This window comes from Spermophilus citellus (genome assembly GCF_964194105.1).
Source record: "Spermophilus citellus genome assembly, chromosome: 1".
In the NCBI taxonomy this organism is placed as follows: domain Eukaryota; kingdom Metazoa; phylum Chordata; class Mammalia; order Rodentia; family Sciuridae; genus Spermophilus; species Spermophilus citellus.
This window is the reverse complement of record NC_138182.1, coordinates 178,503,221-178,529,625: the sequence shown is the minus strand read 5'-3', so window position 1 is coordinate 178,529,625 and position 26,405 is coordinate 178,503,221. Positions and strand designations below refer to the sequence as shown.

At 33.7% G+C, this 26,405-nt stretch overlaps 1 protein-coding gene across 1 annotated transcript in view; it reads right to left on the bottom strand.

Annotated features, from left to right (window-relative positions):
- Window positions 1-26,405, bottom strand: part of SLC27A6 (solute carrier family 27 member 6) — a 60,691-nt gene that overhangs the window by 5,871 nt on the left and 28,415 nt on the right. Inside the window, exons 6-9 of the mRNA XM_081281459.1 lie at window positions 9,930-10,124; window positions 5,033-5,123; window positions 2,184-2,382; window positions 1,040-1,137 (exon numbers count right to left, since the gene is read on the bottom strand). Coding sequence (XP_081137585.1) covers window positions 1,040-1,137; window positions 2,184-2,382; window positions 5,033-5,123; window positions 9,930-10,124 — 583 coding nt within the window. The remainder of the gene's footprint in view (window positions 1-1,039; window positions 1,138-2,183; window positions 2,383-5,032; window positions 5,124-9,929; window positions 10,125-26,405) is intronic.

Below are 26,405 nucleotides of genomic sequence, written 5' to 3'. Positions count from 1 at the left end.
TATAAATATACCACAGTGAATCTCCACATCACATACATCCACAAGACTAGGATCCTAATTATAATAAGATGCACTCCATGTTGGTATAAATTGTGAAAATTGACTATGCTGTCATGTATCACTAACACGCACCCACTAACCAGTTTGTCATAGGTGTCCCCATTTGGCATTGTATGGTTTTATGTCATCTTTGTTGATGTGACATTTCCAGTCAACTCAAAAATATATTTATACCTTTTTTTTTTCAAAAAAAGAAAAAGAAAGAAAGATTCATTTGAAGGTGAAAGTATTCTGGCAGAAATATACATTTTAAATATGAACTCAGAAAAACTAAGGACACATTTTTAACTTAAGAAAACAGAAACTAGTATTTTCATACTTAATTCTATATACCGTATACTGCTTATCAAACCATCTACAGATCTTTATAGGGGGTCAAAATGTGCCAGAGCCTTTCTTCAATACCCAAAGGCCATTTATTAAATAAACACTCCCCTCCGCTGCTCTGCCAGCCAAACACTCCCACTCCTGGTATCCTCTCTACCACAAGTGTTATCCAGAAGTCATTGTCATTTATAAGAAAAAAAGAATTAAAAGACTGAAGGTGGATGTTTGTTCTATGACTCCAAATCCTGTCACTTTTCTGTGCTGTTTTCACCACCATAAAAAGATCCTCATACACATACTTATAAAGACAATGAGGCCACACAAATTTTAAAATAATTCTTACAGAGACCCACCTGTATAGCAATCATTAAGAGAAAAATAAGACTATTGAGAAGCTTCAATTATATTCAAGCAGGGAGTCACTAACCAGAACATTCAAACTCTGTTTAAAAATGCACACAGACATCAAAATTCACTTGGTAACTTTCCCCTGATGTGTCAGTGGAATTTGTTAGCTTAATCAAGGGTATCACTTGCTAGGACAAAGGATATTTATTTTAGCATATGAAAATCAGATTAGTAAAATAATTTTAAAACTAAAGAACAGTTGTACACACTATTGAAGGTCCTTCCAAACTTGATATACTCATACCTGACACAGTCACACCATAGACATTTGTTTCCTGTATGAAATCCAACATCCCAATAACATCGGCAACCTCTGTGGTTGCAACATTTTCTCCTTTCCATCTAAATGAAACACAAATTTCAATTAATGCATCATATTTGAAAAACTAGGTGCCCAGTTTTAATTTTAATGCCTTGTATTTGGCTCCATGCAAGCACCTAGGAACCAAAATTGCTATACTTTTTGCTATACTTCTGAAGAAGCACTTTGATCATAATTCAACAAAGTCAGCATCTGTGTGTTGGTTAAAGTTACTTTAGGTCTTTTTGGTATAAGTTGATCATTATTCAATGTTTTATAATATGTCATCAAAACAAAAAAAATAACAAAGATTATCAATACAAAAATCTTATTTGGTAAAATAACAAGCATAAAATCTTCCCCATCTCTAAGGTCAATTATATAAAGAATTGACAGAAAAGTTATAGCTGTCTTTTAGTATACTAACTTTAATTTCTAAGTACTAACTCCTTAATTTCCTTTAATTCATATAAATAAATATTTTATTTTAATGCAACTAATTTTATGTAAAGTGAGTTTATAACATGGCACATGAAGGCAAGGAAATAATATTAAATATAACTATATTTGTTAAATACTATATGTCTTCACTATTCAAGCATTTGTTAAATACTCACTATATGCCTTCACTATTCTATAGTCATTGTTTAATAAAGCAAACTAATGTTATAGGCCTAAAATGATTTTAGGGAATCAAAAACAGGAAACAAAATAGAAGAAATGGAAATTTCTCTTTCAATATTTTATCATCAGATCAGAGTTAGACCATATTTGACTAAATTGTTTTTCTGTTTTAATCCTACCACTTAGATATCACATCTGTCAGTTTTCTATTCCAAAAGAGAGCTCATGGATTTGGACTTAACGGATTCATTAAAATAATTACAAAATTTTATATCAAAATTGAACTTACAGTTTAGTCTAGAAACAAATAACTGATAAAGTTTTAAATGGGAAGGCATTATGCATTATGAAAATGAAAGGACTCAGTCTTCCCTGAAAGCTCCAAGCATGTGGTCTCTGATATCTCCAAAGAAGCATGCTTCACAATTATAGAACAAGCCGGGCATCTAAAGGTAGTTCATACCTGAAAGTGTCTCCAATACGGTCCCAAAAATAAAGGAAATTCTCCTGATCTTGGACCATTAAGTCTCCTGTGTTAAAGTAAACATCTCCCCTCTTAAAAACATCAAAGAGTAATTTGTTTTTTGTGTGCCTGTAAGACCCAGCATAACCAAAGAAGGGATTCTTTGTATTCACAGGAGAAATGAGAAGTCCAGGTTCTCCTGCAAGAGAAAAGGGCAATTTTGCAGCCATCTGATTAAAACTATTGTTACATACACTATGAACACATCTAAATCACATCTGGCTAACACAATCAGTGTTGCACATCTGGCTTTCCTTTGAACTTTATTCTACTTGACATCACTCTCTTGGCATCTGCATCTTATACATCCTTTCAGATTACCACAAACACACCACTTTAGAAAAAACAATGAAAAGGGAGCTGAATACAAAGGAAAGATGCTTAAAACTTCTTTACATTCTGGGTTGACAGAAGACTATTCTTTGGATTACATAGCTTTCAATACAGATAATATTGACAATATAAATAAAACTCTACTAATCATTTTAATAAAATGATGATAGCAATATTTATTGTACTCTTACCATGAGCTTTTTGCAATGGTCAACTAATGTATTTTTTACAGAAACCTTTTGAAATAATGTCATAATTTCTATTTCAGATGGAAGGCACTAGAGCCCAGAGGAATGAGGTTACCAAAATCAAAGAAAGAAATAGATCTAGAACTCAAACTAAAGTTTTTGTGTAAATTACCGTCTCTGATCTTAATACTATGCTATTTTAAATTTAAGAGAATGGCTTATTCCTCTGGGATGTTATTATGGAAATCATTGGTAGAAAAGAAATGAAAGATCAAAAAGATTTTCCATCCCACGACATGTTTAGTTCTACTTGTATTTAGACACATTATTTGAAATAATTTTTCAAATAAAAATTATTTAAATGAATCAAGATTTTGCTCAGCAATCTGCAAGGTAAAAGCTGCTTCTAAAAGAGTTTGGTAAGAAAATAAGATGCAAGTATCAATCACTGCCCAGAAGTCTTCAAGGCTATTGCCCGCTTGCTCTGCCTGCTATAAATCAATGCAGAGTCACCTGATATTAGAAAGGGTTGTCTTTTGGCAAAGTGTAGAGAAATTTCTTGCATTATATCACTTTCATTGCTGTTACCCCTCTACTCTGCTCCAACAGCAGCCATTTCATTCTCATTCACAACATCATTGTTAGCCCTAACATCATCAAATTATAATCATTACCATGAGCACACTCTGAGTACCAGCCACCATTCTGAAAGTGTTACATACCCCATTTAATCCTCATCATAAACTTGCAAGAAAGGCCTTCATGTTAAAGGTGAATAAACTGAGGCAAAAAAGGTAAATTGCCAAAAGTCATACAGCTATCAAATGTAGGCATTGGAGGGTTTTGTTTGCTTTTAAAACCAGGTCCCTCAGACTGTAAAGCTTCATCTCCAACCTCTATTCTGTTAGTCTATATGCCCTATATTTCTGGCTTTTACAAGACTCATATTTACCATAAAACTTATGTCCTTTTTTTGTCTTCTATAGGACACAGGTGTCAGTTTCTTCTCTGAAAAACTAATTATTGCATGTTTTTATGTAGATTACAGTGTATTTATATCTTCCCTGTTTAGGCATAATTTGCATTGTGAAGACATACTGCCTTAATGAAAAATATACCAAGTAACTATTCATGAGAATTCCAAAAGAGTGAAGTAGACATTTGGGGCCAGTTGGCTTTTTAAGTTCCAATGCCTGATATTGTACTAATTGTAATAAAACATACTAAAGAAAGTTCTTTATAATCTCTTCAGAAATTCCTTTTTTTTCTAAAATGGACTGTCTATAAGAGTTAAATTAGAGAAACTTACTGATAAATACCCCTCAGGCTTGAAATTTATAGATTTTCCAGGTTTTCTTTTTAATAAGTAAATCTTATTTTTTTTCAATCTGTCAATTACCAGAAATATGGGGAGGGGGGTAGGTAGGGGAGGTTTGTTACCTTTCTCTCCACATTTGAAGTGAACATTTAGAAAGTTATCTCTGAAATGTAGTTTGAGGCAGAAAATAGTAATATTGGACTGAGTCATTTAGATAACTAAACAATTCTGAGTACACATTTATACATTGTTTTCTAGCTTGATTCTGTTCAGTTAATTGGGGCATTTGCTTTCATTAAAACTTCTAACCTAAAATTATAAGAAACTCTATCTTGGGAGAGGAGGGAAGCAAGAGAGGAGAGAAAAGATGGGGAGGGGGAGATGAGGAGAATCGAGAAGGAGAGGAGAAGAAAAGGGAGGGAAGAGGCAGAAGGTAATAACCACAGGGATTTACACATCCATCTCATTTAGTTGACAAAAAACAGCTTCATGTAATAGACATTGCTATCTGTAGTTCACATAGGAAGAAACAGACTCAGCTTTATTAATCTGCCCACAGTTACAGTTTCCAAGTGTAAGAATCCAATTTTGAATCCAAGCCGGTCTGACTTTTCAGTATGTCCAGAAAGATAAATTCATCAATTTTTATATTATTGGGTGGTTTAGGACATTAGACATATGCCAATATTACAAACTAGAGGTGACAGATTAAGAAAAATATAATCCAAATAGTAACAAAATAGTAACCACTTTTCAATTTTAACAATTTTTCATCTGAGTGACCTAGTGAGGGCTCTTAATATCTAATCACTGAACCATTCCACCTGTCTTGAATTTCCAAATAAGTAAAACTACTCATTAGAACTAATGATTTTTTCCTAACTTCAATAATCATTACACAGAAAGTTGAAAGCTCTCCTTCATGAGACTTCTTCAAATATGAGTTTTACCTTTTTTCACTTGGCTACACCAGTCCTTTTCATTTCTCAAAGGTTCATCTTTCTGAAAATCATACTTTATCAAGTGGAAATTGAAAAAAAGCTGCAAAAACAAAATTAAGCAAACAGAAAATATTTATTCACTGGTAGTAGATCTCATCCTCAGTTGAAATAAATAATTAGAATGTGAATTTATCAAACAGGCCACTTTTATTGATGAAAATTAAATTAATATTTGAATATTACAACTGAAGGTATTAGTAAATAGCATGTCTTCACTGGCTTTGACTTTCATTTCCTTTGAGTTTCACTTTGCCTTAGAAACTACTACTAGATTTTAAGTATGAATTGGTGATGTCAAGAGACAGAAGCAGTCCGTGCATTTAATTACATACTCTTATGCAGGCGAAGGTATCATTTGTGTGATAATTTGAAACACCTTTTGAAATTTAAAAAAAAAGATTCAACAGCACTCAAATATGAATTATGTGTATGCCAGGATTTTGTTGCTTGTTTTTTCTTCATAGTCTCTAGACAGGTGACCAAATGCCTAAAAAGTATAGCCACTTGACAATCGCACTGGACTTTCCCAAAGGCCTTCCACACTACTACCCCTAAACTAACATTGGGTACATAGGTATACCATTTGGGTCTGAGATGACCAATTTGTTAGGACATAGTCATCACACTGGTGTCTCCCCTCATTTCCAATATTTCTACCTACTCTGCTCCTGCAATGTCCATGTTACCGTGCTATACGGACACACACATCCACTAAATATGACCCGGGAGAGAACTACAGGTTGGTTCAGTTCAATCCCTCATTTTATATATAAGAACTGAGGTTTTACTCACCAGTAAAGCAAGTAATTTTTTATACTGAATTAGATAATAGTCAACTAACATAGAAGAAATAAAATGAAGTAAGAGAAGTACTGGAACTGCCATTATCATCTTGGTCAAATAAGAATAGAGCTCTGTTCATTACTCATTCTTTTCTCTCCTGTTTCAGCATGCTTTATATTTTGGATCATTTCCCTAACACCTTGTGATATCAGCTTTAGTGTTATTTCTTTTAGATTCACTTGGCAATAATGTGCATGGGTGAGATTCACTCTACAGCAAATCACTGTTCAATGAGACTGCTATCAGATATAGAGTACTTGATGGTTAAACACTGGGTTATTTTATAATTCAAGTGAAATTAAACATATTACAGCATCTTCTAGAGGTGGCCTACGCCCATCATTAACGTTCAGCTAGAAGCATCTCCATTTTTTTTTGTCTTGCCTTCAACAAGTCACCATGAGATTACAATTACTATATTATTATAACAGAATAAAAGGAGATGCCACACTTTAAAATCGTCTGTACACGTCCAGACACAGTGGCAGGGACTCCTGTTCATAGCAGCTCTGTAAATGGCTCCCCCAGAACCACTGAGTCCACACACACATATCTACAATGGCCTGGGAGTTATCCCACATCCCTATATGTCTGGACATATTCAGATTTGTAAATGTATACATTGGAAAAGGTAAACAAAATTCATTTATTAATACTCAAGGAGACTCTGAGCCCAGAGAAAAGTAACTTGTTAAAGTCACAAAGTCAAATAGGTGAAGCAGAGCTGAGATAGAATTGGGATATGGGCTTCTGTGTAGGGAAGAATTTGATCTTACCCTAAAAGGGGTCTGACCTTCCCTCTCAGCTTCTGGAAGGTAATCTCTAAGTCCTTGCAATGGTATTTTTGATAGAAAAGTATTCATTTGTCTAAGACACTTAAGCCAACAACATAGTAACAAAATGGTTTATGATGGGGTCTCTAAGCCACACCAACATGCATGATAATGTGGAGCTGGGACTTTGCACGGTTCAGCTTCAACTCCTGAGAAGCAGGAAATGGAGGACAGTCATGTGAACAGTGAACCAGACGAATATGATCAAGCCCCCAGAGGATCTGGACACCAGGCTCAGGTGAGCTTCCTAGTTGACAGTGCTCTGGGCACACTGTCACACATCACTTCCAGGAGAGAAATGTGATTGCATCTCCATGAGACAGGACTTCTACAAGCTTTGCCCTTAGGGCTCTCCAGGATCTGCTCTATGTACTTCCTCCTTGGCTGATTTTAATCTGTATCCTTTAGTTATAATAAGCTATAACCATGAGATAGTAACCTTCGGTGAGTTTTACAAGTCCTTTAGCAAATTATCAAATCTAGGTATGGTTTTAGGGAGTCCAGAATTGCAGTTGATATCAAAGTGAAAGTGGTCTTGAGTGAAATGTTCCCTAATTTTGCAGTGGGTTAAGGTTCCTTGTCCCTAAAGGATTCTATTTTCATTTTCTGCATGTGTATATGCATAATACAGGGCCTAGTGCATTCTAAACAAGTACTTTTCCTGGACTTTTTTAAATTTTATTTTTTCTGAGACAGTCTCACTAAGTTTTTCAGACTGACCTAACTAAGCAAATTGGTTACCCTTCTGCATCAGGCTTCTAAGCCGCTTTTAAGATGCCTACTTTTAAGACAACAAAAAAGCTTAATGAAAATACGAAGGAAATGAGCCTTTTCATAATTCCTATATTTTATCTTTATATTGTGTCTATGGAGTTAGCACTATAAAAGATGAGAAAATTGCCACTATGCTTCCTACTCTCATCTCACCTAACCTAATGTCAGCATTAGAATTATTTTATATTGTCAGGTTTTACATATTTCTATTCCATTGGTAGACATAATTTGGAGCTGTTCAATTCTTTGAATATAAAGAATTGAATATAAATAGATTAAAAGCTGACTATCCAACCATTTAACAGAAGGTAATTCTTTCTAAGTTCACTTTTCTATTCTGGTTGACCAGAATGTTTCATTCAATGAATTCCCACAGAAGTATTGCATTTCTGCAAACACATGAGTATTGCATTCTTTGATTTCTTAAAACTTTGCAAAAACCTCTGCTACCTTTACACTTAAAGAACAACTTGGCAGAACTACAACCTTTAGGTGAAGACATGACTTTTTATCAGGCTTTGAGGACTTTGCTCTTGTGTTCACGTGAGACACCTGAGCTATTTCTCACCTAAAACAGTTACCACTTTGTACGACCTTACTTTTTGTACTTCAGCATCTCCCTCTGTTTAATTTTTGTTCAATAATTTTACTGAGATATCCTTGTCTGATAATCATTCTGTACCATGTTTATTTCCCTATATATGCAAGTCTTTAAGAAAGTTTTCTTATAACTCAATTATTTTCCCTTTGATCTTTTCTGCAAGAACATTAAGTAAGCACATGTCAGATTCTTGTTTATGTTTATAAAATCTTTCTTTTTGCTTTATGTTATTTGCTTCCTTTTTATTATTTATGCGTGTGGCCAACTCTAATCCAATCCATCTTGCTTCCTAACATTGTTTACAGTCCATTTTGTTTTTAATGCTTTTAATGTGGTGTTCACTTTTGTAATATTTTTAGTTTCTTCTATTTTTTCTTTGAACTGAGTATATTTGCTTTTCGGCCTCTTTTGTTGATTTCTGTTTTCCATAAAACTTCCTCTCTTTGGAGCTTTTATTTTTTAAGGAGAATGTTGTTGTTATTTTTTTGAGCCTATGGAAAAAATGTTTTCCTAAATATTTCTTGGCCATTTTGAAGTACTTGCTATTTTGATGTGCATTCATATTTTTCAGTTGCCTTTTATTTAGATTTATTCTCTCCACCTTTTCAAGATTAGACCCTGTATGGATTTTATATTTATCCCTTTCTGATTATTATTGGTTATTAGGAATGGAAATAAATAATAAATATTTATTATTTCCTATTTCATAAATTTCTGTTATTTATTATTTCTTTCCTTTTATATTCTTTCAGTTTATTTTGTTTTTTATTAACATATATTTAGCTCCCTCCAACTAATTTTCAGCTGTTCTTAAATGAGTCTGTGAGTTTTTAAATTGATATTTTCATTATAATTTGTCTTATAACATCTTATATTTTCTATGATATTTTCTTTGACCCAAGGCAATTTAGAACCATTGTATTTCCAAATACCTAGATTATCTACTTGTCCCGTTAAAGGTTTATTTCTAACTTAAACTGTTGCCAGAGTACTTTTTGAGATTTGTTGGGATTTCCTAGGTGGCCCTGTAATTTTTATTAAAGTCTCATAAGTGCTTGAAAACAAGGGGTATTTTATAGTTTTTAGATACCTGGACCTTCATATGTTGCTTTCCAGTAGTTTGCTTATTGTATTATCCAAATATTCTACATGATTGAAGATTTGTTTATTTCCCCTTGAGGTCTTATCAATTTTGGTGTTATGAATTTTGATACTGTTTTCTTTATTTTCACCTTTATTCTTAAAAAATACTATTATTGAGTATAAATTCTAGTTTAGTTTGATAGTTATTTTCTCCAGGCCAGTTGAAACTATGACACTATCTTGTGTTTCATTGTTGATATTGAGCAATCATCATTGACATTGATTACCTTTAAGTTTTAGTGGCATCTTAATATAAATTTTTATTTTTGTATATTAAAAGACTACATATAATTTTTAAGAAGCATAAGCAATTAAAGATAAGTAGAACTGGTAGAACAAAAATACTTAAGGAAAATGTAAAGAGCAAAATTAGTTATTTCACGACCTATGTTTACTACTTAGACATTATATCATTAAACTTAAAAGTGAACAAAAAATTTGCTAGCATTAACCTCATATTATAGGGTGAAAATACAGGCTATGACTGAGGTTTCCATAATCTGTAACATCATAGTTCACCTACAGCCACCATTTATTTACAGAATCTCCCAACTTAAAAGAGATGATAATATTTACCATAATTTACAAGCACAGACTCTAGAAAAGAGCAGACTTCAATATATCTCTTTTATAAAGAAAATGCTGTACTTACTTTGTAAAAGAAATTTGTTCTTCCAACAGATCCAATTTTCCCAGTGTGGTTCATAAAACAAATGTTCCCTTCAGTAGCTCCATAAAGTTCACACATCTTAATATTGCCAAACCTGTCTAAAAATTGTCTCCATACATCACTCCGTATACCATTTCCAACTGCCAGACGCACCTGATGATCCTTTTCTCCTTCTCTCTGTTAGAAGAAAAGGTTTTACTTATAGTCAATTCCAGTTACCAAATTTTCTTTCATTATCATTATTATGTAAATGGCAAATATTCCAGCAATAAGCTGTATCTGAGCAACAGTGGAAGAGAAGTGAAAATAAAATCATGTAAGTCTCTTGCAGAATAGTGTCCAACCGCTAAAGAAAATAACATTGGCAAAGAGTAATATAGCTTGTATTTCCCCATAGCTGGGAAAAGCTCTTTCTAATTTCCAGGTTGCTGAAGGCTATTTTTTCTTTTGGTAAGTATCCAATAAGAAAGCAAGGATGTTTCAGAAAAAAAGTATTTCTTTTACGATATTATAAACACATGAAATATACTTGAGTTTATTCTCCCAGTTGTACATTTATCAGCTGCATAATATTGAATAAGGTATTGACTCCTATTCTAATTCTCATATTTATGTGTAAAACAAAATAAATAGTAATACCTTTCTTACTCATATACTGCAGCCTAGAATGGAGTAAATAATAAATCTAGGCCACAGAATCAATGTAATATTTGGCTTGCAAATATCATGACAGCTACATGCAATTATTACTTTAGAATGTTCAATAGTCTCAAATTGTATATTTAATTCCTATTTTAGAAATAAAGGGGAAAAATAGACTATATTTTGTCCTAATTCAATAAATCCTGTTGATTACCATGAATTATACGCTGTCCTAAAATTAAAGTAAGAATATCTTATCAGGGTAGCCATAGTAAATCCACAGTTTGCTCAGAGCGACTCCATCATCACCAAAAGTAATACAACATAATCAGAAGTAATGATAATCAGCATCTATAGTAAAATAGAGAAATCATGTTCCTGGTGTTTATAATTTAAAATGATAAATTAATCACATTATTTGTCTCAATTTATTTTCTGACCACACTAACCCTACTTTAAAAGAAATATTTTAATCTATGAACTCTCAAGAACAAATAAGCAAGTAAGAGGTAATTTTCAGGAATAAAAAGTAAACAGATAAAAGGCACATAACTAAGCAGAATGCATAAGATTGACATATAAATCTAGAGGTGAGTCATCAACAAGTGATCCTGAAAAATGTTAAGCAAACATCAGAAAAGAATGAGGAAACAGCCTGGAATTTGTTTCAGAACCACAAGGCATCCTAATTCAGACAAAGCATGAGTCTGCATGTGAGTATTCGCCAAATACTAAAGAATTAATCTCTGGAGAAAAGCAATCAGACACACACCAGTTCCTGCTGAGGGACCTTCTGACAACAGAAGAGTAAAAAGAAGTCTGCACCAAAGGATTTGATAACTAAAGGGTTTTTGTTGTTGTTGTTGTTGTTTTTCTTGCTCTGACCTCAGAACTCTTGTACTCAGAATTATAAACCAGAGCAGGAAACTGATGAGCTGTTATCACAAACCAATCATTCCAAGAAAGTGACTCCTGGGAAGTACCTTAGTACAATGGTTTGATGCTACCTCAGTCATCTCAGAACCTAACCCTTCTGTCAACAAATAGCATTCAGGAGCAGTCAGGTTTCTAGTACTCCATTCTGAAATATAACCAAGGCATAGAATTTTTTTTTTAAAAAAAAGGGTAAAAATACATAAAAGGACTTAAAAGATATATGCATAACAATAAAATTTTAAAAATCCATACAAGTAGAGTCTTACAAAACAGTAAGAAAGATGGAGAAAAAAAATCTCAAAATATTTTTACATAATTTTTCAAAATGATGATAAAACATCAAGCTATAGTTTCAAGATCTAAAACCTCAGATAGAATAAATGCCAGGAGAATACACTTGGACGTTTTCTGGTAAAATTTCTAAGGAGAAAAAAATGCAAAAATGAGAGAAAGAGGGAGGTCAGAGGATTTTAAAAGCAGGTAGAGATTTTTCAATTTCAAAGGGGACATCATGATGATTTAGGTTGACCTTTCAACAATAACTACAAAACCTAGAAGAAAATAAGATAGTGTCTTTAAGATACTGAAGAAAATAATTGTCAAGCTAGCATTTTATAGTCAGTGAAAGTATCATTCAAAACTAAAGACAAAAGACATGTTTTAATATAAATAAAAACTAAAAATTAGGATGGAGATATAGCTCAGTAGTAGAGTGCTTACTTAGCATATCTGAGGCTCTAAAACTTAGGTTAGGTATGTAGCTCATTAGTAGTATCACCAACTAACCACCAAAAAACAGCACTAAAAATTACGTTTTTTAGTAGAGGGGTACTATATGGAATGCTAACATAAATTTTTAGCACAAAAGAAAAATAAATAATATTATAAAGAATCAAGCAAACAAACATGCTTTTAAAAAGTGGGAAGGCATGAGGAAGATCAGAAAAGGCAAATATGGTACATGTGAATGAATGTTGATACTTTAATGTTAATATTACTCCTGCAATTTTAAATATGTAGAAATAGAATAGGTGGTAACAAAAAAATTAAAAGATTAAAGGTAAGTAAATGAAATTAAAGTGTTATAAAATCTTTGCAATGTCAAATAAATAGAGAAATGCTATTTTAAGATAGAATGTAATAAGCAAATGCTGTGTGTACCCTTTAAAGTAATAAAAGTACTCAAGGAGAAATAAAGAAATAAAAGAAAAATGTAAGAACGTGTATCTAAAGAGTTGATGAGAAAAATTTAATAATAAAAATATAGTTTTAAAAGGAAATAAGAAAAGCGTGAGCAAGGACAAATGATGGATAAAAACAAGTAGAAAGACATGATAGAAGATTTAAGCTGATATATATCAGTAAATAGATAAACATAATTGTACTAAATACTGTATATAAACGATGTTCCAAATACATAAAAATATAAAGCTTAACTATTTGCTACTTATAAGAAACACATCTTAAGTATCAGATGTTAGAAAAATTAAGAATAAATGGATGGAAAAAAACATTTAGTACCTTCAGAACCCAAGAGCAAGCTATTACGACTATACTAATGCCAAACATGGTAGACTATAAATAAGACAAATTTCTGCAAATACAGAAGGATATTTAATAATGATAAAAGGTCCAATTCATCAGAAAGATAACAACTCTGTATTTCTAGTCACCTAAGAGTCAAAATATAGAAAGCAAGATTAAAGCACTAAAAGGAGAAATAGATAAATCTGTTTTTAACTTATCTCTTTAAGTACCAATAAAATAAACAGGAAAAGAATCATAAGAACAGAGAAATGTGAAGAAAATTCATCAGCTTCATCTAATTTATGTGGACAGATAGTATGATAAACCACTAAAGAATACACATTCTTTTCAGGTGCCCAAAAAACATTTAGTAAAATAGATCAATCATATGTTGGTTCCTATCATGAATCTTAATCAAATTAAAAACTCTAAGATTTATTCAGAGTACTTATGTATTTATGTACTCTGACAACAAAATGAAGTAAGAAATCAATTACAAAAAGACAACTAGAAAATCTCCAAATGTTTGGATGATAATCCACATTATTTTAAACAACCTATGGCTGAAGAAAAAGTTGCTCTTTAGATACACATTCTTACATTTTTCTTTTATTTCTCTATTTCCCCTTGAGTACTTTCATTATGTTAAAGGATACAGCATTTGCATATATATATATATATATATATATATATATATATATATATACTGGAGATTGAATACAGGGGTGCTTAAACACTTAGCTACATTCCCAGTCCTTTTTAGTTTTTATGAGTCAGGGTCGCTATACATTGCTAAGGGTTTTGCTAAGTTGCTGAAGCTGGACTAGACTTTGCAAACCTCCTACTCCATCTTACCAAGTTGCTGGTATTACAGGAGTGCACGACCAAACCTGGCAGAAATTAGGAAAATAAGACAATAAAAATTAAAGGAAAATGTATTGTGTTAAAAAATAAATATTTGAAAAAATATGATTGGGCTCCCTCCTTCTCCTGTCTCTCTCTCTCTCTCTCCCCTGATGCACACATTTCTCAAATTAAATTAAAAAAAAACATAAATACCACACAGAAAAATAAATGAAAGTCTACTGAGACAATCCCTCATGACATATATAAATAAATGTATGTGTGTGTATGTGTATGTGAGTGTTTATGATCTGATATATAGCCTGAAATTTATAGACTATCTTTTTAAGGACATTTATAGAGCAAATAGCATATATGATACTAAAAATCACAGTACACATATAAACAACCAAATATAGGTTTCTATGTTCATATATGAATGCATATTTTATTATAAGTACATTAAATTATTAATATTATATTTATAATTATTTATATGTGCATATACATATCTGTATATGTGCACACACACATCAGACTATCATTTCAAGAATGCTTGCATAACAAATAGCCTGGAAGTTGCATAGCTTTTGGGTCACAGTGAAACTTTATTTACATTTTATGATAATAATATTTCCCTTATCTCCTGGAAGTAGGAAGTAAAAGAAGGTCAAGGGTCACCAGAACTCCCTTAAGTGACTGGAACATTCATAAGGGTAGTATTTTTTTGCTGAGGCATAGATCTATGCCACAAACATTGTATGCACCTGGATGCACCTCTGCATTGTCCCCATGGGACTTGGCGGGTGGAGGGAGACTGTGGCAGACATGAGATGTGAAGAGAAGCTTCTAATACCTTCTGAGCTATAAGTAGTTAACTGCAGAAATTCATCTGGGCTCACTGTTTCCTTACAGTCAGTTTCACCAAAGTGTGATGAGCAGTGCTCCTGCTACAGCTTGATAAAATATTGAGCACCCATTCTTCAAAGAAAATATTCAAGTATCCAATAAGTATGTGAAAAAAGTCATTAGTCATCAGAGAAACATAAATCAAAATGTCATATGATGGCAATAAACATAAAAAAATGGCCTTTTCTTTTTCAGCATCATAAATCTTCCAACAAGTTGGCAAGGATTCGGAGAAATTGGAACTCTCACAGAGGGTAAAGACTGTATATTATTAGTACCCCTACTTTGATAAAATGTTTGGCAATAGCTACTAACACTGAATATATGCATATAATATAATTTACGAACTCTACTCTTGATTAATTATCATGAGAAACATGTACGTATATTTGCCAAAAGACATATATAAGAATATATGCAGCATCGTTAATCATATCAGGCCTCAAATGGAAATAATCCAAATCCATCAATAGTAAAATAGATTTTTAAAATGTTGCTTTATAGCAATAGAATATGCTTGCATTAGTTTTCTATTGCTGCCATATAAACTACCTCAAATTTAGCAACTTAAAACAGCAAATGTATGGGCTGGGTTTGTGGCTCAGTGGTAGAACACTTGTCTTGCATGTGTGAGGCACTGAGTTTGATTCTCAGCACCACATATAAATAAATAAATAAATAAAGGTCCATCAACAAGTACAGAAATATTTATAAAACCTGCAAATTTATTATCTCATAATTCTTGTAGGTTAGAAGTCCACGATGCTCAATTGATGTATGTAATCCTGTACTCAACAAAGCTGAAATGAAAGTGTGAACTGGCTGGGCTCTTATCAGGACCTCTTGAAACTCTACATTTCCCAGCTAATTCAGGTTCTCAACAGTCTAGTTTCTTGAGGTTGTAGGACTCTTTTTTTGCTAGCTATGGGTTGGAGGATGTCTTGAGCTAGGACATCATTATATTCCTTTCATATGTTCCTCTATATATAAGAACCAGAAAGACATATTGCCTCAAAACTTATGCTTTGGAAATTTTGACCTCCCTCTATTTTACATATCCATTGGTTACAGTCAAAGAAAATTCTGTTTTAAAAGCTCATGAGATTAGATTACATCCAACAGGCTAATCCCCATATTTTAAGGTCCAGAACTATAATTACATCTGCAAAGTCCCCTTTGCAACTGTCCCTAATGCCCACATATTCACATGTTCCAGGAATTAAGGGATGAGCATCTTCAGTGAGACCCTTTTTCTGTCTCCTACAACTCTAAAACACCAACAGAGAACTGCTAGGAGCCACAAACAAATAATATGATGCATGGCACCTTTGGTTGTAAAGCGACGCCAGCTAGCCACTGAGATGATATGATTATGTTAAGATTTACATTCATATGGAAATTGGACTCCTGCTGTTCACCTTGGCCTGCTACGGGACTCATGTTACGGGACTCCTGGAGAGTTCCCATTGGTTGGGGAAGGATAGTAGGAGGGAATTCCGGGGGAGGTCGGGGGGGGGGCGGTTCCGGGGCCAGCTGGTTCCGGTAGACACGCTCGTGGGTGGACCGATTCTGGCTTGCTGGCACCTACGGAGTATTGGCGGCTTTTTCAAAAATAAAGTTTTGTTCCTGCTTGAGTGGCTCGTGATTCTGTGCCCAGCCAAGACTGCAACAATTGGTGGCCCGTGCGGGGAATGCCTGAAACTTAGAGGTGAGTAAAATTGCTCGCCCCTGAGGGAAGGCGACAGAATGGGTGACCATTTCAAAAAACAATGTGTTCTTGTTTTGATTTATTTTGTTTTTATTTCAAGCTCCCTAGCCCTAGAATTTTCTCAGGCGAACTGGGAAAAATGGTTGGCTCAAGGTTTGAAGTTATTCGGCCCTGAGAAAGAGAAAATTGATATAACCATTCTCTGCTCCGTTTTTGTTTCATTTTGCTTCGGCTTTGTTTTATCCTATCTTATGGGGTTACGTTACCTTTATAGTAGATTAGAATCTAATAAAAAACAAACCAAAAAACTGTTAAGTAAATTGTTAGAGGTCCAAACTATGGTAGAAAAAACGCTAAGTCAAGCAAAAGAGAAGGTCTCTCAAGCTAGTCAGACAGAGGAAAATTTAAAGAAAGAAAGCTTAGAGGAAAAACAGCCATCAGGTGGAGAATTACAACAGGAGGTTGCTACTAACTCCGTTCTATCACCAGAGGGCGTAATTCAACCAACAGCTCCATCTACCGCTGAGCGGCCCTCAACTCCCGTAGTTGATGGACGGAATTCTGAGGCAGGACCCCAAAGATTAGCATGCCCTGTACTTGAGCAGGCAGGAGGGCAACAAATTCACCGTGCTTTAGATTTCAAAAGAGTAAAGCAATTAAAGGAGGCTGTAACAACCTATGGGCCGCAAGCTCCCTTCACGATAAGCATGGTCGAATCTGTTACCAACTTGGACATGACACCAGCAGATTGGGCTAACATGTGTCGATCTGTGCTAAACAGAGGACAATATTTGTTATGGAAGGTTGTCAATGAGGAATTTTGCATGGAGACAGCTAGGCGAAATGCAGAAGCCAGTTACCCTCAAAGAAATATAGATATGCTATTGGGAAAGGGACCTTATGAGGGTCAAAGACAGCAAATTGAATATGACCCTGGCGTATACGCACAAATTGCTGTAGATGCAGTTAGGGCATGGAAAACTTTACAGGGGCAGGGAGATTTACAAGGTCAATTATCTAAGGTAATACAAGGAACTAATGAACCTTACGCTGAATTTGTAGATAGACTTATCCAGACAGCCTCTAGATTATTTGGAAATACAGAACAGGTAATGCCATTTATAAAACAACTGGCTTATGACCAAGCAAATCGTTGCTGCAGAGAGGTCATTAGACCATGGAGACATGAAGATTTAAACACATATATTAAATTATGTAGAGACATTAATGAACAAGGGCAAGTCTTAGCAGCAGTACAACAGGCTTTAGATGCCAGGCCAAAAACATGCTATAATTGTAATCAAACAGGACATTTTAAAAGGAGTTGCCCCATAAGAGGAGGGTTTAACAAAGCTGGGTATCAAAGGAATAGAATACCGGGTATTTGCCCACAATGCCATAGAGGGAAACATTGGGCTAAGGAATGCCGTTCTCAAACCACCATAGAGGGTATTCCGTTATCAAAAAATGGACAAGGACCAAGTGTTTACCCATGATATCGTGGAGAAAGGTATCAAGCTCCATTGCCAAAAAACGGACTAAAGGGCCCAATGCCCCGGGGCCCAAAACCACAAATATATGGGGCAATAGAGGAACCCAGCAGCACCATCAAGGTAGTGCCCAGGATGCATTATCCATTAAATCCCTCATCAGACAAACTAGAGGGAGCACAGGGTTGGACATTTGCACCTCTGCCAGAGCAGTACTAACTCCAGAGATGGAAGTTCAAATCATTCCCACAGGAGTAAAAGGACCTCTTCCCCAGGGAACAGTAGGCTTATTATTGGGACGCAGTTCTTCTACACTAAAAGGACTTATGATAAGTCCTGGGGTAATTGATCCCGATTATGAGGGTGAAATAAAAATTATAGCTAGTTCTCCCAGAGGTATATCAGTAATTTCACCAGGAGATAGAATAGCACAGTTATTAATAATACCCAGCCTGCATGATAAATTTTCCAGTTGTAATGTAGAAAGAGGTTCCAAGGGATTAGGCTCCACAGGTGTAGATTGGGCTATGCTGTCTTTAAATTTAGATTCTCGCCCAATGCAAAAATTAAATATTCAAGGACATGACTTTAATGGGCTGCTGGACACAGGAGCTGACCTCAGCATCATATCTCGTCAAGAATGGCCAAAACATTGACCATTACAACAAGCCACTCAAACGCTTCGAGGCCTAGGAGTGGCAACAAATCCCCATAGAAGTGCTATGGTATTAGATTGGAGGGATCTTGAAGGATGTGAAGGAACTATACAGCCCTATGTATTGGATCATCTTCCCGTAAATTTATGGGGACGAGATGTCCTAGATCAATTAGGATTGACATTAACAAATAACATCAATCCTAACGCGCCCACTACTAGGGCTAAACAAGGCTTTAGGAAAGAAAAAAGATTAAGAGAACAAGAACAAGGTATGACAGCACCTATTCAAATAGATCAAGAAATAAATAGACATGGATTGGGTTTTCAGAAAGGGCCACTGAGACAATCAAAATTACTTGGAAATCAGAAAGACCAGTGTGGGTTCCTCAGTGGCCCCTGACTAAAGGAAAGATACAAGTAGCCCATGACTTGGTCAGACAACAATTAGCGGAAGGACATATACAACCTTCCGTATCCCCCCATAATACTCCCATTTTTGTCATTAAAAAGAAATCTGGTAAATGGAGATTATTACAAGATTTAAGAGCCATTAATAATGAGATGGTTATTATGGGACCTGCTCAATCAGGGATTCCCCAATTGTCTGCTTTACCAAAAACCTGGCATGTTTTAGCTATAGATATTAAAGATTGTTTCTTTTCAATTCCAATTCATCCCGAGGATAGTCCACATTTTGCATTTACTATCCCTGCACTGAATCATGAAGGTCCTGATCAGAGATATGAATGGAAAGTACTCCCTCAAGGGATGGCTAACAGCCCAACTATGTGTCAAATTTATGTTAATAAAGCAATCCAGCCACTTAGAAATCAAAATCCTGAACTACAAATATTTCACTATATGGATGATGTGTTATTGGCACATAAAGATAAAAACACATTGCTAGAATGTTATGCCACACTTACAAACTTATTGAAAAATTATAATCTAGAGATAGCAATAAATAAAGTACAATTAAATCTTCCAATTAATTATTTAGGAGTTCTATTATCCTCAACCATGGTCCGTCCACCAAAAATTCAAATACGAGTAGATCAACTCAAATCACTTAATGACTTTCAAAAGTTATTGGGAGACATAAATTGGATAAGGCCTTATCTAGGCATACCAACAGGAGAGTTAGGACCTTTATTTGATATTCTAAAAGGTCCATCAGATCCAAATTCACCCCGCATGTTAACGCCTGAAGCAAGAAAAACATTAAAAATCATTGAAACATATATGGAAAATATGCATTTGGATAGAATTGATATAAGTTTGCCTTTATTATTTATTGTACTACCAACAAAAAATATTCCTACAGGAGTATTTTGGCAAGAAGGTCCATTATTGTGGATACATTTATCTTATTCTCCTAACACTATTCTTACTAGATATCCTGAGGCTGTAGGACAATTAATACTCAAAGGAATAAAAGCAGCAAAGGGAGTGTTTGGGATTTCTCCCAATAAAATTATTACTCCATATACTATGGATCAAATTGATGAGTTAGCTAATGAGTTAAATACTTGGGCAATAATCATGTGTAAAACTAGTGTTTCATTTGATAATCACTTACCATCTAATCCTTTGTTGTCTTTTTGGTCTAAGCATCCTGTAGTTTTCCCAAAAATGACAAGAAAAACCCCTATCATAAATGCTCCAAATATATTCACTGATGGGTCAAACAATGGTACAGCAGCAGTAGTTACTCCTGATCAAACTTTTACATTTTTAGTACCCAAACAATCAGCTCAAAAGGTAGAGCTTAATGCAGTATTACAAGCTTTTATGATGTTTAAAGATTCTGTATTTAATTTATTTTCTGATAGTCAGTATGTAGTTAATGCTATAGTATCCCTTGAAGATGTTGGTAGGATTTCACCTTCTTCTACTGTTTTCTCTTTGTTTTCCGCTATACAAAGTCTAATCTGGGACCAAAAAGATCCATTCTTTATAGGACATATCAGGGCACATGCAGGATTGCCTGGAGCCCTTAGTATGGGCAATGAACTAGCAGATAAATCTACACATGACATACATATTTTCTCCACAATAGAAGAAGCTATAAATTTTCATAAAAGGTTCCATGTCAATGCTAATACTTTACAAAAGCGTTTTAAAATAACTAAAGAACAAGCCAGACATATAATAAAACAATGTCAAAATTGTGTGACATTTTTACCACAAGTTAATCTTGGAGTCAATCCTAGAGCACTGATACCTAACCATATTTGGCAGATGGACATCACACACTTGCCAGAATTTGGAAAATTAAAATATTTACATGTTACAGTTGATACTTCTTCCGGATTTTTGATGGGCTCCCTTCATGCCGGAGAAAAAACTAAAGATGTTATAGCTCATTGCTTACAAAATTTTGCCACTGTGGGTGTTCCAAAACAGTTAAAAACGGACAATGGTCCTGGTTATACATCCACCTCTTTTAAACAATTTTGCTCATCATTTGGCATTACTCACATAACAGGAATTCCATACAATCCACAAGGACAAGGCATAGTTGAAAGAGCTCATCAAACTATTAAAATGTACTTATTAAAACAAAAGGAGGGAATTGGAAAGGGGTATATATCCCCCAAAGATAAACTTAAAATCACCCTTTTTACTCTAAACTTTTTAAATTTGGATTCATCAGGACTATTACTGTACACAAAAACAAAGACAAAACTCACAGATAGTGTTGAGTGAAAGAAGCAAGAACAACAAAAGCATATGAAGGATTCTATTTTTATTTAGATTTAGTTTTGTAAAGGCAGGCAAAACTAATTTATGCTGATAGAAATCAGAATATTGTTCATACTTGAGATGAAATGACTGATAACAACTCTGGGGGTTGTGCTGAAGAAAAAGCAAAATAAAATTTACTAAAAATACTTAGTATTGTGAAATTTCATTGAGAAATTTCAACTATAATAGAGAGTTTGAGATGAATTAATGACAGGCATGAAAAATCTAAATTAAAAAAATAAAAACATGCTAATTATTACTTACAAAGAAATAATAAGTTGAAAAAACATGTTGTAATTATATTAAAAATTATCTTAGCTACAAACAAAATTTATATATTTGTATATTGATAATGTTTTTAAAGTGGTTATCAACATATTTAAAAATTATTGTAATTGTATTGGTACCATAGAGAGGAAAGACATATGTATGTGAGTATGAAGTCAGGTAGAAGAAAGTTAAAACTGAAACATCAGTGTGCTATTACACAGTACGGTAACTGTAGGTAACAATAGTGCAACGTACATCCCAAAAAGCTAGAAGAAAGAATTTTGTAAATTTTCTCCATAAATTAATAGCATTTTCTTTTTTTACTGTGCTAGGGATTGAGCCTGGGTCCTTGCATATACCAAGCAAATACTCTACTACTGAGCTATACCCTCAACCCTAGAAATAGCAAATGTTTGAAGAGAGAAATACATTTAATCTGATGTAAGCATTATGCAATATATACCTATCAAAACATTACATAGTAGCCCGCTAATGTGTACAATTTTATGTTTTTATGTATCTATTAAAAAGACTTTTTTAAAAACCTGAAAAGTCAAGAAATAGTAGCATACATATTTTATTGAGGAATAGAGGGATAAATAATAACCAAAAATACCCTAAAAGAATTAAAGGTGCTTTCTTCTAGAGATCAAGTGTTGATAGTGTAGAATATTCCTGAGACTACTGTTTTTTAGTGCATAAAAGTACACTTTGATATAAATAAATTCAATTAAAAAATAAGAACCAAGATTGTGGAATCGTCTGAAATAACACTTCCACCTGTTAATGTATTTGAGTCAGTGACAAAGGGGTTGAAGGAAACTATCATGAGGATAGAGAAACTCACTCACTATGAGAGCGGCTCCTCCCAAGACAGAGTTGGTTGTTTTCTACTACCAAACACAGCACACAATAGTGCTGTCCTGGATCCCAACTGTATAGCTTATCTGACATGGAACTAGCTCTTGGATTATTTGTTGCTATTTTTCCCCAAAAAGAACTATAGTGTTGCAAATCTTGTGATTTATTTTGATTGAACAGAGAACAATCTTTTATGTGGCATAACTCTTTGATGCTTTTCAGGTCAGAGATGAGTTTTGGCAAGTTTTATTGATGAAAAGGTATCAGTGTGTTCCACAAACAATATGAACTCTTTATAAACCAAATTGCACTGGCTTTAAGTTGTGTGGGCTGCAGCTATACCAGTTTACTAAGTAACAATAAATAATTGCCCTAAACTATTCCATTGATCTAGAAAATCAAATGATCAAAATAGGATCAAGGCTTGTGTCCAAAACTATCAAATTAATTTCTATCTCAAAATGGCTTTATTCTATTTTCTTCTTTTAAATAAAGATCAAGATTTAAGAGATACTTTGAGGAATGTGAGGAAAGATCAACCAATACATTATATAATGTTGAGGGGGTAAAGAAAATGTATATTTCTTTTGATAGTCAATTATGCACAAATCAGAGAAAACATATAATAAAGAAAAATAAAATATCTATATCACCATAACAGTATTGTTAATATTTTACATATCCATATATGTATATATGTTAAAAGTCAAAATCATACTGAATATTGCTTGTCTACTTTATAAATATATTCTAAAGATTCTTAAACTATTAGCTATTATTCTTCAAAAGTATAATTTTCCGTGGTTTAATTATAATCATATAATTATACCGAAAGTTATTTCCTCATCTATTTTTGGATTTCAACATGGTTTTTAAATGTCCACCACTATAAATAATACTGAATTAACATCTTGTCTATGAATCTTTATATCTCATTAGGATAGATTCCTGGAAGAAGTTAATAGCTGTAAATATTTTTATTACTTAGTTACCTAACATCTAAAGATTCCTATTTATATTTTACTGAGAGGGGTGAGGTAGCTACCTCTTTAATGAACTAATACTAAGGGATTTTCAATTAATTTAAAACATCAGTTTAATAAGAAATACAGTGTATCTTATTTAAATAACTTTGTTTTCAACTAATAGAATGCTTGTCATTTAATAATATATTCAGAAGATTAAACTTTGTTTAATAATTTACAAATATTTTCTGCTCTGTATTTTATTTTAGTATTATATTCAGTGTTTATTTCTTTAGTTAAATATATGTTAATCTGATGTTAATATTTCTACTTAATTTGTGATTAAAAATATACTTTCCCATCCCATAAGCAAAAATAGCAAGAATAATAACCTAAAAACTATTTTCTTCTTCTCTTCTTTATATTGAACTATTATATTTATCTAAAATTAACTTTATGAAAAAGATGAACTTCTTAAATTTCACATGAGGATTCACCTCATTTATGGTCAATTTATATTCCATGAAAGTTTTACTCTATTTCTAATTTGTTCAAGTACATTTATCCAAAGACTTGCAAATAGAAGGTCATCAATTAATTAAAGTCTAAATGTTCACAAGCATCTCTATGTTGACTCATTAGGCACACAAAGTACTTTTAACCAATTCTCTAAAATCTTTCTTTGAAATGTCACCGAGAATCCAAACACAAGCACTTCAAAGTGTTAAGCATAGTAAATTAATCTGCATAAATGATTAAATTATAATTATTATACAAATTATTGTACAAATATTATTACAAATTATCGAGAAAATTATCAAATGTTGCCAGTAACAGTATTCAGATATTTGTTTCCTCGAGTCAAAGATGAACATGGAAAGATATATAAATGAAGATAAAATTATTCATTTACTTACAATAATAATATGGAAATCAGGGCTGGGGTTGTGGCTCAGTGGTAGAGTGCTTGCCTAGCACGTATGACAGACTGGGTTTGAGTCTCAGCACCACAAAAAAATAAATAAAATAAAGATCCATTGACAAAAATAAAATTTAAAATAATAATGATAGCATAGAAATCATATAAAGCCCTATAGCAAGCCCAGAGGATATCCTTATTTGGGGCATATGTATATACACATATATGTTCTCACACATGCATATGTGGAGGAAGGGAAAAATAGGAGAAGAAGCAGTTTTAAGAAACTAGTTTACACAGGAATAGAAATTTTATTTTAAGGAATGTATAATATTCATATGTTGTCTAAATTAAGACTTGACAAACCATGGCCTACAAGAGTCAAATCTGGCTTACCCCTATTTTAATAAATAAAGTTTCCTTAAAGCACAGCTATTCCCAATTATTTGCGGATCATCTGTTTCTGCTTTTGAAACACACAGACAGAAAAAAGCACATGTGAGAGACACTATGACCTACAAAGCCCAAAATTTTTACTAATCTAGTGCTTTGCAGAAAAAGCTTACTGACACCTATTCTAATATAAATCCCAGTAGTGAAAGCTTATTATTATTATTAGAACACATTAAATGTTATCTGGTCAATTGGACCACACACTGATGCTATAATTTTTGGCTCTCTTAATTTTCTCATCCACAGTCCTATCTATCTTTATTTTATGCCTCCTCTGCCCAAAGGGCTTTATTGCCTTGGAAATTACTGGGAGCTGGCTTTATTTTTAAAATGGGGGTGAATAGCCTGATTGTAGTATTCAGTGACTTAGATTCCTATGCACATTGGACAAACTATTAGGTGTACAAAGCACTAATCAGGTGAGTCTTTAAAATAATGACCCAGTTATTTATGTTGTGAACCTCTACTGATGGCTCCTGGAAGACACCTGGAAGTCAGGAAGCCATCAAGTAAAGACTGATGCAATAACATTAACCTGGCATCAAGTGGATGATGGATTGGGAGGTTGGTGGGGTCAAAGGTCAGTAGGTGATATGGTTTAGAGAATAGACACAGAGGGTAAAAACACAGGTATGGTCACAGAAATGCAAAAAGCAGGGTCAGAGGAATGACAAATGTGAGGAAGGAAAAAAAAGTCATCAGAATTGACAAAGGGAGCCTTAAGTGTGAGCCCAAAATATCCAGACATTGAGGGAAGAGTCTAATGTTGCTATTTAGATTTGGTTTATATGTGTCAGTTTTGAGATACTATGAAACTATTGGTGTTACCTAAAATGCAACCAAATCTTAGTAATATCATCTATAATTTTAAAAAAATATCTACTTTATTCATAAGTCCTTTCTTCATAAGTCTCTTCTTAAGGCTTCTTTAAAATAAATTCCTATTCCTTTTTACCCTTCCTAAATATGAGGGTGCTACTAAATATTGCTGAATATCTAAACTATGCTGGGAATGGAATGAAGTGAGCATGCATGATCATAATGAGTATAATTCAATGAATAACATATGTACATCTACAAGTGAAAAGCTTGGGTGAGAGAGAAAGCGTGAGAGACAGAGACAGCAGGAAAGACAGAGTAAAAGTGAAAGAAAATGAGAGAAGGAAGGAAGAAAGAAAGGAAGGGAGGGAGGGAGGCAGAAGGAGGCAGACACAGAGCAAAACAAAAAAGTGAGAGAGAAGCAGATTGAGATTGAGCTAGGGAAAGAGAGAAAAGGAGAGAGTGTGAAGGAGAAAGAAAGGGATAGGGAGATGGAGAGGGAGGGGGATAGAGAGAGAAAGAGAAATTAACAAAGAATAAAGAGTGAAATAGAGATACACAGAAACATAGACACAGAATTACATACACAGATAGACCCACATGGAGAGATACAGACACACAAGCATATGCAGGTGCAAAATAAGACACCTTCACACAGAGACAGAGCCACACAGAGGGATAAAGACAGAGATGTATGCACAGAGAAATTC